At 39.5% G+C, this 16,454-nt stretch overlaps 1 protein-coding gene across 1 annotated transcript in view; it reads right to left on the bottom strand.

Annotated features, from left to right (window-relative positions):
* Positions 1-1,635: 1,635 nt before the first annotated feature.
* LOC126276491 (nucleolar complex protein 4 homolog A-like) overlaps positions 1,636-16,454 on the bottom strand; it is a 132,498-nt gene continuing 117,679 nt past the window's right edge. The window contains exon 10 of the mRNA XM_049977280.1: positions 1,636-2,915. Within this exon, the coding sequence (XP_049833237.1) occupies positions 2,799-2,915 (117 nt within the window). The 3' untranslated portion in view covers positions 1,636-2,798. The remainder of the gene's footprint in view (positions 2,916-16,454) is intronic.

The raw sequence follows: 16,454 nt of genomic DNA, 5'->3' as shown, positions 1-16,454 counted from the left end.
TTGAGGGGTATTGCCCTATAGTGGCAAGGGAATTCTCATCACTGCAAATCATTGTCCACAGGTGGATGAGCTGAATGGGATGGATTTTTTGGTCTGAGTGGGATGGCAGCTGTCAAAATGTAAGCATTGTAGTTGGTTCATGGATTTAATGTGAACAGAGTTGTGGATGGCGCCGTCACAGAGGTGGAGGTCAATGTCCAGGAAGGTGATGCCTAGCTATCCACCAGGATGAATGGCCATTGCCCCACACTCTCCACCCAACAGTTTTCCCTTCCTCTGTCCTGTCACTCACTCCAAATTCATGTTCCCACGTCACCTTCAGCATGTGCAGCTTCCCCCACTGGCTGCTACAGTCATGCCAGCCCACATACCTATGCCACCATTCCTTCCTGCATTCCTAGCTAGCAAATCCGTGTCCTCCCACCAAGCTGCAAGCCATCCCCTCCCAGACCCTCTCCCTCTACCTCTACCCACCCCACCCAATCCTCTGACACTACCCCGAATACAACTAGTCCACCTGCTGCAAAACAGTGTTGGCACTGTTAGTCTAGCTGGCACAATGTGTGTGTGTGTGTGTGTGTGTGTGTGTGTGTGTGTGTGTGTGTGTGTGTGTGTGTGTGTGTGTGTGTGTGTATTGGGGGGGGGGGGGGGGGGGGAGTTGGTGTATTTTACTCTAGCTCATCAAAGGATAACTTCAAAGGCTAGTTTTCTTTCTTGTGTGTGTTCTTATTGACAACTCAATTCTTCTGCATTTTGGTAAGTCGTCTCCTTTAATCCTGAAGTATTTTCATTCTACTAGAAATTCCTATAAGACTTATCAGTTCTCTCTTTTTTTATTCTAACGTTTTAAACGTAAAATAGTCATCTCATCTTTCTCAGCATTGTATCACACTGACTTCATTTTTTAAATATATAGTTGCATGATTCAAAATTTCTGTTTTGTTTGCCTGTGCACACTGTGTGTCACCTGAATGAGCTCCATGTGTAATACTGGCCCCACTGCAATTAGCTGCTCAACTTCAACTTGTGTGTGTTTCCACGTCCATGTGTTGGGTAACTGTATTTATATGCTGTGTTTTAGTGTTGAAACTACTGTCAGTCCCTTTTGGTTTGTACCGTGCGTTAATTCATGATAAAGACCTACAGTTCATATCAGAATCAAATATATTTTCATTTTGAGAAAAACCAAGAAACTAATCTGCAAGGGGTTCTTCAGATCTAAGTCTTTATGATGGAGACTTAGGACTAATGTTCATTTCCTCCATGATGTAAGAATTTTGGATGACATTAAAGACTCAGCCCCAAGCTTGGTTCCTGTAGTACGGATTTATGTTTCTTTGTTGGTATGGATTGTTACCACAGACTCATCTTTCATCCTGTCCCATCTACTATATGTCAATGAATTGGACCATACAGAGACTGTATAGCTTCTGCAGCTTAATGGATATATATTTATCGATGATGGAGTTGGATGCATTGACAAAGTGGCAACAGAACTGTGGAGGCTTTTCTTGAGATTTTATGGCCCTATGTAAGGCAAGATTTTATGGCCCTATGTAAGGTGACACACTTAGAATTCATTCCACAAAATGTCGAAAAGGAGGAAGGGGAAAATATAAATAAGTACCTGTGACATATTATGTGACAGGAACCATCTTTAATGTTCTAGAAAAAGTTGGTACATAGCATGTGAATAACAAAGAAGGGTTTACATGGATTATTATGTACAATTTGGAATTTTAGTAGGGATCTGACCTCATTGCCACATAACTTAACAGGGTTAAATCCGCCAATGTCAACAACATCATTTGGAACCACAAATGGGTCATGTAGTTGTCCAACACAACTGAAGGGAATATCCATAGTTTCCTACCTGACACTTTATACTGAAACCACTATTCTTGGTACTATACTGCTCTTCAACTAAATATTAAAGATGGCCAACTGTATTAATCACAGTCTTACAAAATCTATATGCTGTAACCATTTTTCATCTGACTGATCTGAGACATTGTCAGGTTAGTTGTATGTTAATTCATTAGTTGCAAAGTCATGCAACTCTAAGGCTTCTAACGTGTACATTTTATTTCAGTTTTTGTGCTTTGCTGTGATTACTCCCAGCTGCAAAATAGTTAAATGCTTAGCAAATTTTATGTGCAGTGTTACATGAATTCTGTGCTTTTATAATATATAAAATTTTATATAATTTATTACATATTTTACACATTACTCCATTTACATTTTAAACTCAAAGCAATAGTTTCACATGTCTAAAATATGTGGTTTTTTTGTTAACATATCAATAGTACATTTAATACTAGTCAGTTCAGTGCCAATGAGTTGTCATCAAACATATCAGTGGCACAGTTCCACATATTATTGATATCTCCAGTAAAATTCTAAAATAAACACATGTACAGTTCTTATATTTTTAGAGTAATAGCAAAACTATCTACCTCTAAAAATGATCAAATCATTTCAGTTAACATTTTACAATCATTAACAAAATAATACCAATGGATTGGTGATGATCCTCTAGGAAAATGGGAATCACAAGTGTAAGTGAATGAGATGCTTTAATATAATATAGAACATCTGTTACTTAAGTTATATGTACAAGCATACAAAAGCAGATCAAAGTACAGCCATACTTTTTAGCAATACACATTAGCAATCTCAAATTCGTTGTGTGTAAGACAAAAAAAAAATCTTGGAATGCATGTCAAGGTTCTATTACATATACTTCATGTCCTCACGGGCAATGTCACAAAAGTCACCCTGTCCAGAACAGCCGATAATCATACAAGAGACCAATAATCCGACAGCCTCTCTCCACTTGGTAATGAGAGAGATGTTGGTTTTTCAAAAGTTAATATGACGTCTTTAACTTTCTTCTTCAATTCTCTTTCGAACATCTAGAAAAAGAAAAGGAAAAACATAAGGGTTAGCGCAGTCTTATCATATTAACAGAATATTTATAATAATTTTCTTGTAGTGAATGATGTACATAACTTTTACGAACTATAATAATTCTGCATTTAGATACAACATTAACCATTTTGAATATAAGGAACAACAGAATTAACACCCAAAAGCCACAAAGATTAGTTCAGAGGATGGTACACTTAACATCCACTACTGAAAATGTCAACTTTTTGTTTCTTGATTTCCCAACAATTCATATTTACCTCTCATACAATGTTGTATTCCAGACTCATTGCTTCAGAAACACCTTTTGATGAGAAAGTTTTCTTTTTCGTGCCAATCTGTAGCTTCTCTTTACTTACTTAAGGCATATTCAGCAGTCATGCTTCTTATATAAAACAGTATCTGAGCAAATGTTTCTGGATATCAGTATTTAAAGTAGAATTGATCACTAGATGATTTGAGAGGGGGACCTGCAGGAAAAAAGGAGATGGGCAGTATTGTGTTGTTTGTAGAGAAGCAGTAACAGCATGGTGGATCAGTCAAGAGAGCTCAGTTGACTATGAATGTGGACTGATCACTAGATGTCACCTGAGTAGCAAATCTATAGGGACATTTCAGCACTTCTAAAGCTGCCCCATTCGACTGTTGAAGCAACTGTGAAGCAGAAACATAAAGAAACAAACACAGCTAAACCAAGATCAGGCAGACCTCACGTATTTCTATAACAATACTCTGTGGGTCAATGGCCTGGTGCAATCTTTTACTGATGGACAAGGACTGCCGAGCATTGCTGAAGGTGGTTGTAAAAAATGGTATGAAATCAGTGGAAGGATGACTCGGGAGTTCCAAAGTGCTCCCAGCAGTCCAGCTAGCACAACTATGTGCAGGAAGTAAAACAAGGGGATATCATGATTGAGCAGCTCCTCTTCAGCCACAAACTTCATTCATCAAAGGTAAGTGACATTTCATGTAGTGGAAAGAGCAATGCCACTGGACAACGGATGACTAGAAGCAAGTGATTTGGAGTGACATATCACCCTATACCCTGTAGTAACCCAATCGAAGGATATGAGTAAGGAGAACTCAAGTGAAGTGTGCAGGAGTTGGTGTTACAATATGGAGATATATTTTTCTTGGTTAAGGAGTGGTGCCCTTATTGCACTTACAAAAGTGCTAAAAGCAATGATACACAAACACATTTTATTTTATTGTGTACTGCCTGCAGTTGAACAGTTTGAGGCAATGACCAGTTGGATCAGTATGCAAACGCACGTGTCATAAAGCAGCGTCTGTGAGACAATGACACAAAGTAGCATCTTTGAGACAACGGATTGTGGAAAATAACATTCCTCAAATGGACTGGTCTGCCTAGTGTCCCAACCTGAACTCAACGGAACATCTTGGGGGTAAGTTAGAACTTTGACTTCACTCTAAACCCCAGCATCCAACATTACTATCTTGTCTGGTTTTGGCTCAAGGAAGAATAGGCTGTGATTCCTCTACATTCAGACACCTCACTGGAAGTGACCTCAACAGGGTTCAAACCATCAAAAAGGAGAAGAGTGGACACATCTCGTATTACTGCCAACTAATAGGTGTCTGGATACTTCTGATCAGATAGGGTGTAATCTTTCAGTATTAGTGTGTCTACCCTTGTTTTGCTATTAAACAAATTATTTTCCTTCCTCCTGATCTATATTTTAATCTTTGTTTTTATTATCTTCTGTCCAAATTCTGGTGTGAATTGTCAACTGTAATCAACAGTTCTTCAAAGCCTTCCTTACTCTTAGCCAGATGGACTATGTCATCTCTGAATCATAACTGGTGCCTGATCCCCCTTTTCTCTTGAAATTTTCTCTCTTCGTTGACTGCATGCTTGACAGACAAGCCAAACAACAGTGGCAATAAGTTACCACTTTTATTCATTCTGTCTCATATATTAAATGTGCCAGCTGCAATGGGTAACATTTCTAAATCTACATAACTACTCTGCAATTCACACATAAGTGCCTGACAGAGGGTTCTTCGAACCACCTTCACACTATTTCTCTACTGTTCCACACTCTAACAGCACATAGGAAAAATGAACATTTAAGTCTTTCTGTATGGAGTAGGATTTCTCTTACTTTATTATGATGATCATTTTTCCCTTGTAGGTTGGTAACAATATTGACAGGCTTTAGAGTTACGTGATTTATGATACGATCAAAATTCAATAGATTTCTTTTTGTACTCATGAATGACTTCACACTTTTCCATATCGAAAGACAACTGCCATTTTTCACACCATTCAGATCTCACATCTAAGTCATTTTGCAACTGGTTTTGATCTTCTGAGGACTTTACTGGATAGCAAATGATAGCATCATCTGCAAAGTATCTAGGAGGGCTACTCAGATTACCTTCTAAACCATTTATGTACATTAAGAACAGCACAGGGCCTATAACACTTCCTTGGGGAATGCTGGATATCACTTCTATTTTACTTGATGATTTTTCATCAACTACTATGTACTGCAACTTTCCTGAGAGAATCCAGTTGCACCTGACAGGGGCACAATTTTATTTAGTGTCTCTTGTGATGCTACGGTGTCTAAAGTCTTCTGAAAATCTAGAAACATGTCAATAGCACTCACTACGAATCCGTGCTGACTGTGTGTCAATAGACTGTTACCTTCGAGTAATTCGTAATGTTTGAAAATCCTACTACTAATCAATGTTAGTAATATGGGTCTGTAATTCAGCATATTACTCCTATTTCCTTTCTTGAGCTTTGGTGTGACCCATGGAGTGTTCTAGTCTTTAGGCACAGATCATTTTTTTGAGTGAGTGCCTGTATATTGTTGCTAAGTAAGGGCCTATTGCATCAGCATACTCTGAAAGGAACCTTACTGATATCCTGTCTGGACAGGAAGACTTGACTTTATTGAGTGCCTTAAGCTGCTTTGCTACACAAAGGATATCTACTTTTAAATTACTCATGCTGAAAGTTATTCTTAGTCAAATTCTGGGATATTTTCTTCATTGTCTTTGTCGAAGGAATTTCTGAGAATTCCACTTTAGTGGTGCTGCTATCGGTAACATTACCACTAGCATAGTGCAGTGAAGGGATTAAGTGTTTCTTAACACTGGTGTGCTTCACCTACAACCAGAGTGTCTTTTGTTTTTTCTGTCAGATAGTGAGACAGAGTTTAACTTTGGAAGTTATTAAAAGCACCTCACATTGAAGTCCACACTAAGTTTTGAGCTTCAGTAAAAATTGCCAATACTGGAGATTTTGTGATCTTTTAAAAATTGGCATGCTTTTTTTTGGTGCTTCTGTAACTGTGTTCTCATGTTTTTCATGTACTATGGGGGATCAACATCATCTTTTATTAATTTATTTGATATAAATCTTTCAATGCCTCACATACTCTTTCTCTGAACTTAAGCCTTATTTCATCTACATTTACATAGTTAGTTGGGAAGGAGTGTAGGCTCTCTCTTACTGCTTTTTTAGATAGATACTTTTTGCATTTAGTTTTGATGGATTTGGAAGTAGCTGTGGTCAGTCTTGATACAAAGATCTTGTTGTCATTAATCATGGTATGCATCATGATGCTCCCTATTTGCTCAGGATTATTTATTGTTAAGACATCAAGTACATTTTTGCAACCATTTACACTTTGAGTGGGCTCCTGAATGAACTACTCAAAATAACTTTCAGAGAAAGCAATTTAGTGAGTTTCTGATGATGTTTCATACCTACAATTACTGATAATGTTTTATACCTACAACCAGTTTTGAATACATATTTTGACCAACAAACTAAAGCTAGATTGAAATCACCCCCAACTATAATTGTATGCATCAGATACCTATTTGCGATGAAACTTGAGTTTTCTTTGAACTATTCAGCAACTTTATCATCTGAGTTTGTGGGGTGGGGGAGTTGGTAAAAGGAACCAACTATTATTTTATTCTGGTTGGCAAGTGTAAATTCTACTCATAACTCACAGGTACTATCTACTCCAATTTCACTACAAAGTAAACTACTTCTAACAGGAACAGAGATCAGAGATGCCACCACCAACTATATTTATATTTCTACATCTACATGGATACTCCGCAAGTCACATTTAAGTGCCTGGCACAGGGTTCATTGGATCGCATTCACAATTCTCTATTATTCCAATCTCGTATAGCACGTGGAAGTAATTAACACTATATCTTTCTGTAGAAGCTCTCATTTCCCTTATTTTATCATTGTGATCGTTTCTCCCTGTGTAGGTCAGCATCAACAAAATATTTTTGCATTTGGAGGAGAAAGTTGGTATTTGGAATTTCATGAGAAGATACCACCACAACAAAAAACGCCTTTGTTTTAACACTAGAATGGTGGAGTTTCTGACATTCCTAAAATGGTGGAAAGGGATCTTTTGACTGCACATAAAATATTTTCATATTTGATTTAAACCATCACTTTTTTAGTGTTTGTTAATGCATACTTTATTCCTAATAATCACAACAGTTATTTACAATTATACATAATAATTACTAACTCATTTCAACAACAATGTTTTATACAAACTTATTGTTGCTACTGCTACCAAGTTTCTTAACTATAGATTTTAATTTATTGAGTATTCATACAACCTTCTAGACACATTTAGTATATTTGGTCCATTTTACCCTCACATGTGTTTGACGAACAGCTCTGTATTACTTTTCACTTAAGTCATTTGAAGCTGCTAGATGCACTTAGCACAGGTGATTTCTGTTTTATGCGCACATTTTCTGCACGTGGCTTTTTGACACTTTACATAGTTTTTGCAGGTCTTGTCGTCTTTGCAGAGGCTGACTTGGCACTTCCTCCACTTTCTAGGTGATTTCAGTCCCATATGCTCTTCCTTTGCCTGATGTTCTTGCTCTTGCGTTCCATTGAGTTGAGTTCATTTGCCAGTTGAAGTATGAACTTCTTCCTTTCCATTTTATTGCTCATTACTATGTTATAGATGACCCATGCATTTATTATCACCATGTCTAGTATGTTGAAGAAGACATGCACTGGCAATCTCCTACATGCAACCTTCATAGTATCTATAGTATATTTACGGGTCATTCGATCACCCACGTCCACCCCATACTTTGTTGCATTGTTGAACATCATGGTTTCAGGTTTTTTCTTTCCTTCCTCTCTTATTGCTACTTCAACATGCAGCTTACTCAGAAGAATGACATTTTTATTCTTCTTTCCTTGGTATACAGTCAAGTTGCAGTCTGTTTTGTCACTACTGTGCAGTATTGTGGTAGAGTGTATTTCAGCATTCGGCTTCCTTACTTCATTGGGGATTTCACGGCGGATCTTGCTCATTGTACCAACTGTCTGCCCAAATAGCGGAATGGTAAGCATGACGGACTGCTGTCCTAAGGGGCCCGGGTTCAATTCCCGGCTGGGTTGGGGATTTTCTCTGCTCAGGGATTGGGTGTTGTGTTGTCCACATCATCACTTAATTTCATTCCCATTCAGCGCGGAGGTCGCCCAACGTGGCCAGACCTGCCCCGTAAGAGGCCTCCCGGCCAATGACGCCAAACGCTCATTTCCATTTTCCATTGTACCAACTAATGAAGTTTTCTTTTCTTTGAGTTTTTTAGCAAGTTGAAGAGACGTAAAGAAGTTGTCAGTGGTTACATTTCTTCCTTGATATACAAATGGCTCCACGAGATGCAAGCGGTTGTTTCTCTCTATGTGTGTCCTCTTTGCTGATGTATGGGACAGCATTACATACATACTTTGTCATTACATCAACAGCCAACCAGAATTTGAGATCATATTTATCTGGTTTGTTGGACATGAACTGAGTAAACCTGCATCTTGCTTTGCTCGGTAACAGTTGCTGATCAATGGTTAAATTTTCTCCAGGGCGGTAAGAGTGAATACTATTTTCAATTAACTTTCCCCAAATTTCAGGTACAAGAGCGTTTTTGTTGGCTGAAAGGTGTTCAGCCCAGGTTGATTTTTCATCAAAACGGAGAAATCTGAGAAACTCCTGAAATCTATCCCTTGGCATAATTTCCTTGATAAAATCAGTCCCCAAGAGTGTGACCAGAGATCAGATCATCCACAAACATACCTTTTATGCCCAAGTACATCCCGAACATACGTGATGACTATCAGTTTCTCCAGTTCCTCAGGTGATAAAGTCCATTCATCGTTTTTTAGTGCTTTGAGTACTTGATTCTGTGTATTTCTTCATAAGATGCAGTATTGCTTCATCAAAAATAAGAGAGAAGGCACTGATGGCAGAACTGTCTACTTGGTGGCAAGCATAAGCAGTTGGACCTCCTCTCTCCTTCAGAACATCACAGCTGACCGCCTTCCAGAAGATGAATAATTTCCAATCTCCCACATAGTTCCGTCCCTTAAAATCATCTTGGCACTTGGTTCAAACTGTATCTGATGTGATGAAAGAGGTGATAATTGACATGTATCAGCATCTGAATCCTCTTCCATTAATTGCCCCTCGTTCACAATGTCTTCATCTTCACTTGTGTCAGGTTTATAAGCATCATATCTTCAGTGAAATCAATTTCTGATTCAGCTTCGAAATTCTCTAAGAGATGTAACACCACTTCTTCAGAAAGTCCATGTTGACGGTACATGTTCGAAAACATGTTTCACGGACAAAGACTGCTTGAGTGACACAACATAAGCTATAGCGCACTGGAATGTACACCTACCAAGTTGCAACAATGAGGAGCAACTACTCTGTGTTACTGCTCACTGTTGCTACTGTATTGTTGGATAATTTACTTGTACTCAGAAGAGAAATTACAGTGGAGTCAAATTGAGCCCTTCTGCCGTTCTACATAGACTGAATGAAATGGTGAAGAAAATTAAAATATTTTGTAAATAGTAATACATCTTCAATATAATAGAGGGAAACATTCTACATGGGAAAAATATATCTAAAAACAAAGATGATGTAACTTATCAAATGAAAGAGTGTGTGTGTGTGTGTGTGTGTGTGTGTGTGTGTGTGTGTGCGCGCGCCTACCCTCTCCCTTAAAACCCACAGCCTTTCGTCTTTCCTTCTCCTTCCCTCTTTCCCAATGAAGAAACTGTGGGTTGCGAAAGCTTGAATTTTGTGTGTGTGTTTGCGTTTGTTAGTGTCTCTATCAACATACCAATGCTTTTGTTTGCTAATACACCTTCAGAAAGAAGAGAAAAAAATAGAAAAAGTAATAAAATTTCATTAACGAAGTAAATGAACTGGATATGACAATGAAGGAAAAATGTATGTAGGGGTAATTTTGACCCCTTTTGCTGTTCTAGTGTTAATGATGTCCATCCCAAATCCTGTATTATTTCATGATAATATGAAACATGCTGCCCTTCTTTGAACTTTTTCGATGTACTCTGTCAATCCTATCTGGGAAGGATCCACAGCGCGCAGCAGTATTCTGAAAGATGATGGACAAGCGTAGTGTAGGCAGTCTCCTTAGTAGATCTGTTACATTTTCTAAGTGTTCTGCTAATAAAACACAGTTTGGTTAGCCTTCCCCATAACATTTTCTATGTGTTTCTTTCAGTTAAAGTTGATCATATTTGTAATTCCTAGGTAATTAGCTGAATTTATGACCTTTAGATTTGACTGGTTTATTGTGTAACCAAAGTTAAATGGGTTCCTTTTAGCGTTCATGTGGGTGACCTCACATTTCTTGTTATTTAGGATCAACTGCCAATTTTTGCACCATACTGATATAGTTTCTAAATTGTTTTGCAATCTGTTTTGATCTTCTGATGACTTTACTAGTTGATAAATGACAGCATCATCTGCAAACAACCTAAGACGACTGCTCAGATTGTCTCCCAAATCATTTACACTGATAAGGAACAATGCCTATAATATTAACTTGGGGAATGCCAGAAATCACTTCAGTTTTACTCTATGACTTTCCGTCAATTACTATGAACTGTGACCTCTCTGGCAGGAAATCACGAATCCAGTCACATAACTGAGACGATATTCCATTTACTACAAGCCTTATAAGTGGTACAGTGTCAAAAGCCTTCTGGAAATCCTGAAATAAGGAATCAATTTGAAATCCCTTGTCATTAACACTCAACACTTCATGCGAGTAAAGAGCTGGTTGTGTTTCACAAGAACAGTGTCTTCTAAATCCGTGTTGACTGTGTGTCAATAGATTCTTTTCTTTGAGGTAATTCATAATGTTCAAACACAATACATGTTCCAAAATCCTGCTGCATATTGATGTTAATGATATGGGCCTGTAATTTAGTGGGTTACTCCTAATACCTTTCTTGAATGTTGGTGTGACCTGTGCAACTTTCCAATCTTTGGGTAGAGATCTTTTGTCGAGCGAATGGTTGTATATGATGTTAAGTAAGGAGCTATTGCATCAGCATACTATGAAAGGAACCTAATCTCATGTTGGCAGCTGTTCTTGATTTGAATTCTGGAATACTTATTTCATCTTCTTTTGTGAAGGCATTTCGGAAGGCTGTATTTAGTAACTCTGCTTTGGCAGCACTGTCTTCAATAGTATCTCCATTGCAATCATGCAGAGAAGGCACTGATTGTGTCTTGCCACCACTAGACCACTAGCATACTTAATGTATGACCAGAATCTCTTTGGATTTTCTGCCAGGTTTCAAGACAAAGTTTCATCATGGAAACTATTATAAGCATCTCACATTGAAGTCTGTGCTAAATTTCAAGCTTCTATACAAGATCGCTAGTCTTGGAGATTATACCTCTGTTTAAATTTGGCATGTTTTTTAATGCTGTTTCTGCAACAGTGTTCCAACCCATTTTTTGCACCAAAGAGGATCAGCTCCATTGTTTGTTAATTCATTTGGTATAAATCTCTCAACTGCTGCTGATACTATCTCTTTGAATTGAAACCACATCTGGTCAACACTTTTATTGTTAATTTGGAAGGAGTGGAAATTGTCTTTCATGAAGGTGCAAGTGAATTTTTATCTGGGTTTTTGACAGGCATATTTTTTGTTTATTTTTGGAGGATTTGGGGGTTACAATATTCAATCTAGCTATGACAACCCTGTGTTCACTAATCTCTGTATTTTTTTGATGCTCGTTATTGGCTCAGGATTATTTGTTGCTAAGAGGTCAAGTGTGTCCCCACAACTGTTTACTATTCGCATGGGCTCATGAACTAACTGCTTGAAATAATTTTCAGAGAATGCATGTAGCACAATTTCAGATGGTGTTATATGCATACCTCTGGAATTAAATATGTATTTTTGCCAACATATTGAGGATAAATTAAAGTCACCACCAACTATAATTGTATGAGCTGGGTAAGTGTTTGAAATCTAACTTAAGTTTCCTTTCAACCTTTCAGAAATTGCACCATCTGAATTGGGAGGTCAGTAAAAGGATCCAATTATTATTTTATTCTGGATGCCAACAATGACCTCTGCCCATACCAACTCACAGGAACTATCTACTTCAATTTTGCGACAAGATAAACTACTTCTAACTGCAACAAACACACCAGCACCAACCGTGTTTAGCCTATCCTTTCAGAACACCATTAAGTTCTTCGCAAAAATTTTGGCTGAGCTTATCTCCGGCTTTAGCCACCTTGAGCATCACTGCTTTCTATTAGGGCATGGAGCTCTGGCATTCCCCAATACAGCTATGACAATTTACAGTTGTTATACTGATGGTTCCTGTAACTATGTTCTTCCTGTGTTTTGCCTGCACCCTTTGTAACTTAAGCCGTTTTTGTGTTTTCACGAGACCCTTTAACCTTAAAAACCACCCAGTCCATGCCACACAGCCCCTGCTACCCGTGTAGCTGTTCCCTGTGTATAGTGGCTCCTTACCTATTCAGCGGAACACGAAAGCCAACTCTCCTATGACGCAAGTCGAGGAATCTACAGCTTACACGGTCACCTGAGCCTCTGCTTCCGACCCTCCACTTGGCTCTGAACCAGAGGTCTGCAATCGGTCCTGTTGACTATGCTGCAAATGATCAGCTCTGCTTTCATCTTGCAAGCAAGACTGGCAGCCTTTACCACTTCTGTTAGCTGCTCCAAAGTGACATACATCATTGGTATCAATGTGAGCCACCACCTACAGCTGGCTGCATCCTGTGCTCTTCATGGCATCTGCGAGAACCCGTTCCACGTTTGGAATGACTCCACCCAGTATGCACACTAGCTTTCTTCCCCTTCTTGGCAGCCATGTCCAAAAGGGGCCCTATAATGAGCCTAATGTTGAAGCTCCCAAATATCAATAATCCCATCCTCTGTCATTGGCCGGATCTACAGGCTGAGAGGTTTCCTCTGAAGCATGACAGGTGACAGCATCTGGCTGAGTGGCAGTGTCAGCCACAGACAGCACATACAACCTGTTTGTCAGACTAACCAGGGAGGCCTTATGAGCGGCCTTCTGGGAAGTCTTTCATCACCTGCTTTGCCCCAGGGCAGTCTCCCACTTGATCACAAGTGTGTGGTCAATCTCAGTATGAGCAGTAACTGGGATGGCCACCGGTGAGGACTGATCGGAGGACTCGGATGAGCTGGACGTCCGTTGGATCCCCACGGCCGGACCACAACAGTAGTGCCCATCCACTGCAACTTCAATGAGTGTAAATGAAGCCATCAAAGCCTGCAGCTGAGAGTGAAGTGTCACAAACTTGACTTGCATCCACACACAACAATCACAGTCCCTGTCCATACTAAAGACCGTGGAAAACTAAACTACCCAGATAAACGGACTGTCGGTACATGCTGCAGAACTCTACTGTAGACGGAGACAAAAATGCAGGAACTGTGTCTAATAAATTAGGTTGGTACACAGAGATTCAAAAACCTAACTACCGTAGCACTCAGGTGAAATTAAATAATTTTCCCCTGATTAGGAACTTGTAATTTGTCACGAAATTGGTTTACTTTCCAACGCAAACAAAAATGCGAGAATTGTGGCTATTAGATATTAAATTAACATGCAGAAACTCAAGAAACTACACTATTTAAGCACACAGATGATACTATACTATTTGCTCCTGGCTAGGAACTTGTAAAAATCACAAAATTGGTTACTTCCCTGTTACTGTGTCTGTCTTGGCTGGTTGCTGCTGCCTAAATTCCTAAACTCTGTTGTAAAAATTTTGGCTGAACTTATTTCCACCTTTAACTGGCTTTCGGTCCCTGTAATGATTTGAGCTTCAGTGCTTTCTATTAATGCTTGGAGCTCTAGTTCTTTTCCAACACAGCTACAACAGTTAGCAATTACAATACTGATTGTTGCTACATCTATGCTCTTCCTGTGTTTCCCTGTACCCTTTGAAACTAAAGCCCTTTCTGCACTTTCCCATGACCTTCTCACATAAAAAAAAAACACCCAGTCAATTCCAAATAGCTCCCACTACCCATGCAGCTGCAGCCTCCTGTGTGTTGTGGACACCTGACCTGTTAAGCAGAACAGAAATACCACCATCCTATGGTGCAAATCAAGAAATCTGCAACCTACACAGTTGCAGAATCGTATGAGCCTCTGATCTGCACCATCCACTCGGCTCTGTACCAAAAGTCCACATAGTTGGTCCTGTCAATGTTTCTGCAAATTGTGAGTTCTGCTTTCATCTCAAAAGCAAGACTGACCGTCTTCATCACTTCAACTACCTACCTGAATCTCTTCTGACCCAAAGTGACACACACTGTTAATACCAATGTGAGATACCACCTGCAGCTGGCTACAGTCTGTGCTCCTCATGGAATCTGGAAGCACTTGTTCCACATTTGGAATGACTCCTTTGGGTATGCACACAGAGTGCACAATGAGTTTCTCCCCTTTCTTGGCAGCCATATTCCTAAGTGGCCCCATTACGTGGCTGACACTGGAGTGCTCAACTACATGTAAACCTGCCCTCTGTGAATGCCCAGATCTTTCATGCCGAGAAGCTTCCTCTGGAACATGGCAAGCGACTACATCTGGATCAGGAACTTTGTCAGCCATCGACAGCACCCGAAACCTGTTCTTCAGATGAACCACGGAGGCCCTTCCATAACCACCTTCCCCCAAAAATCTTTCGCTACCTGCCAAACCTTGAAATTCCCAGTTGACCACAGGTGAAGGGTCATTCTCAACGTGGGCAGTACCCGGGAAAGTCACAGTAGTGGACTGATTCGGGGACACATGGGATATGCTGAACGTACCTTGCATCCCCATGTTCAGCCCCCACAGAGAAGCCCAGAGGCAATAGCCTCGAGCTGCATACCTGAAGCCAGCACCACCTGCAGCTGCGAGCAAAGGTTCACCAACTTAGTTCACATCTAAACACTTCAATCACAGTCTCTATCCATCCTAAAGGCAGAGGAACTATAGGTTAATCTGTAAGTAAAAAGTGGAACTCACAAACGAAACACTATGCTCTGAAGTGCTGCTGCCTAGACAGGAGCTGTTGACCAACTAACAAGTTCTACAGTTGATACTGTCTACTGAGATGAAATGAACACCTGATACAAAACAAATGGCAGAAATATACACTACACAGTGGTTAAAGCATTAAATTGTGGTCACTAGAAACACAAATACACAAGAAATTTAATATTTTAGACTGGAATATATACAGTAAATAAAAAGATAAGTTTCTTCTTGTTAATAGAAACTCGTTATAACTCACAAACTGAACTCTGTGCTCTGAACACTGCCTCCTGGATGGGTACTACTCACCAGCTAATTCCATCACAGACAAATAATGCATAGTGTGTCATAAACATATAATGTGCAATAGAGTGTTAATCCAGGAAGGATTAACTATGGCAGTCCTTTATTAATATTCCACATTACTTGCCTGCTCCGCTAGTCATGACCAAAGCTGCTCCGCTAGTCATGACCAAAGCCATAACTCAGATATAATACATCAACAACACTTCTAGCAATGCAATTACCATAGGTTGCATTAGCCAACATTGCCAGAGATGGTGGCCAACACAGCCAGAGATGGGTATGTCTCACGAGGTGCCATGAGCCATTGTTATAAATCAACTGTAGGAGAGGATAGGAATATAGGGTTGGTAACCCATCAACAACAAAACAGTTATAAGACCCATTTACAACATTTATATTGACTGTCACAATTTTCAGTTTCTCCAGCAGCTCAAAGGCCATATTTCGCAGTAACATGGTAGATGGTACAAACCTACTGTCATTTGTCAGTCACATATTGATCACGTAAGGGCCAATACTCTAGCTCATAATAAAACTCAAAACTTGCTTGATGACATGCACAACCTTGTTTTAGCACTAATACTTCAGACTGTCATAGGCCAACTGGTTTCATAAGCCATGCTATTAATTAGAGATACAATTTTAACATCCTTACCCTGCACTAATATACAGCTCACAACTATACACCCACAATTCTGCAAATTCAGACAAGTGTTGCCCCTGTCGAGTCTGGAGGGCAGCAGGTCTGCCAGTTGCCTGTGCTTAAAGAGGCTAGTTCTCCAGCATACACTCAGTGCTGTATTTACCATGAGTGTTGTC

Source organism: Schistocerca gregaria, chromosome 1 (assembly GCF_023897955.1).
Source record: "Schistocerca gregaria isolate iqSchGreg1 chromosome 1, iqSchGreg1.2, whole genome shotgun sequence".
Taxonomy (NCBI): domain Eukaryota; kingdom Metazoa; phylum Arthropoda; class Insecta; order Orthoptera; family Acrididae; genus Schistocerca; species Schistocerca gregaria.
The sequence above is the reverse complement of the archived record's forward strand: the minus strand, read 5'-3'. Positions and strand labels throughout refer to the sequence as shown.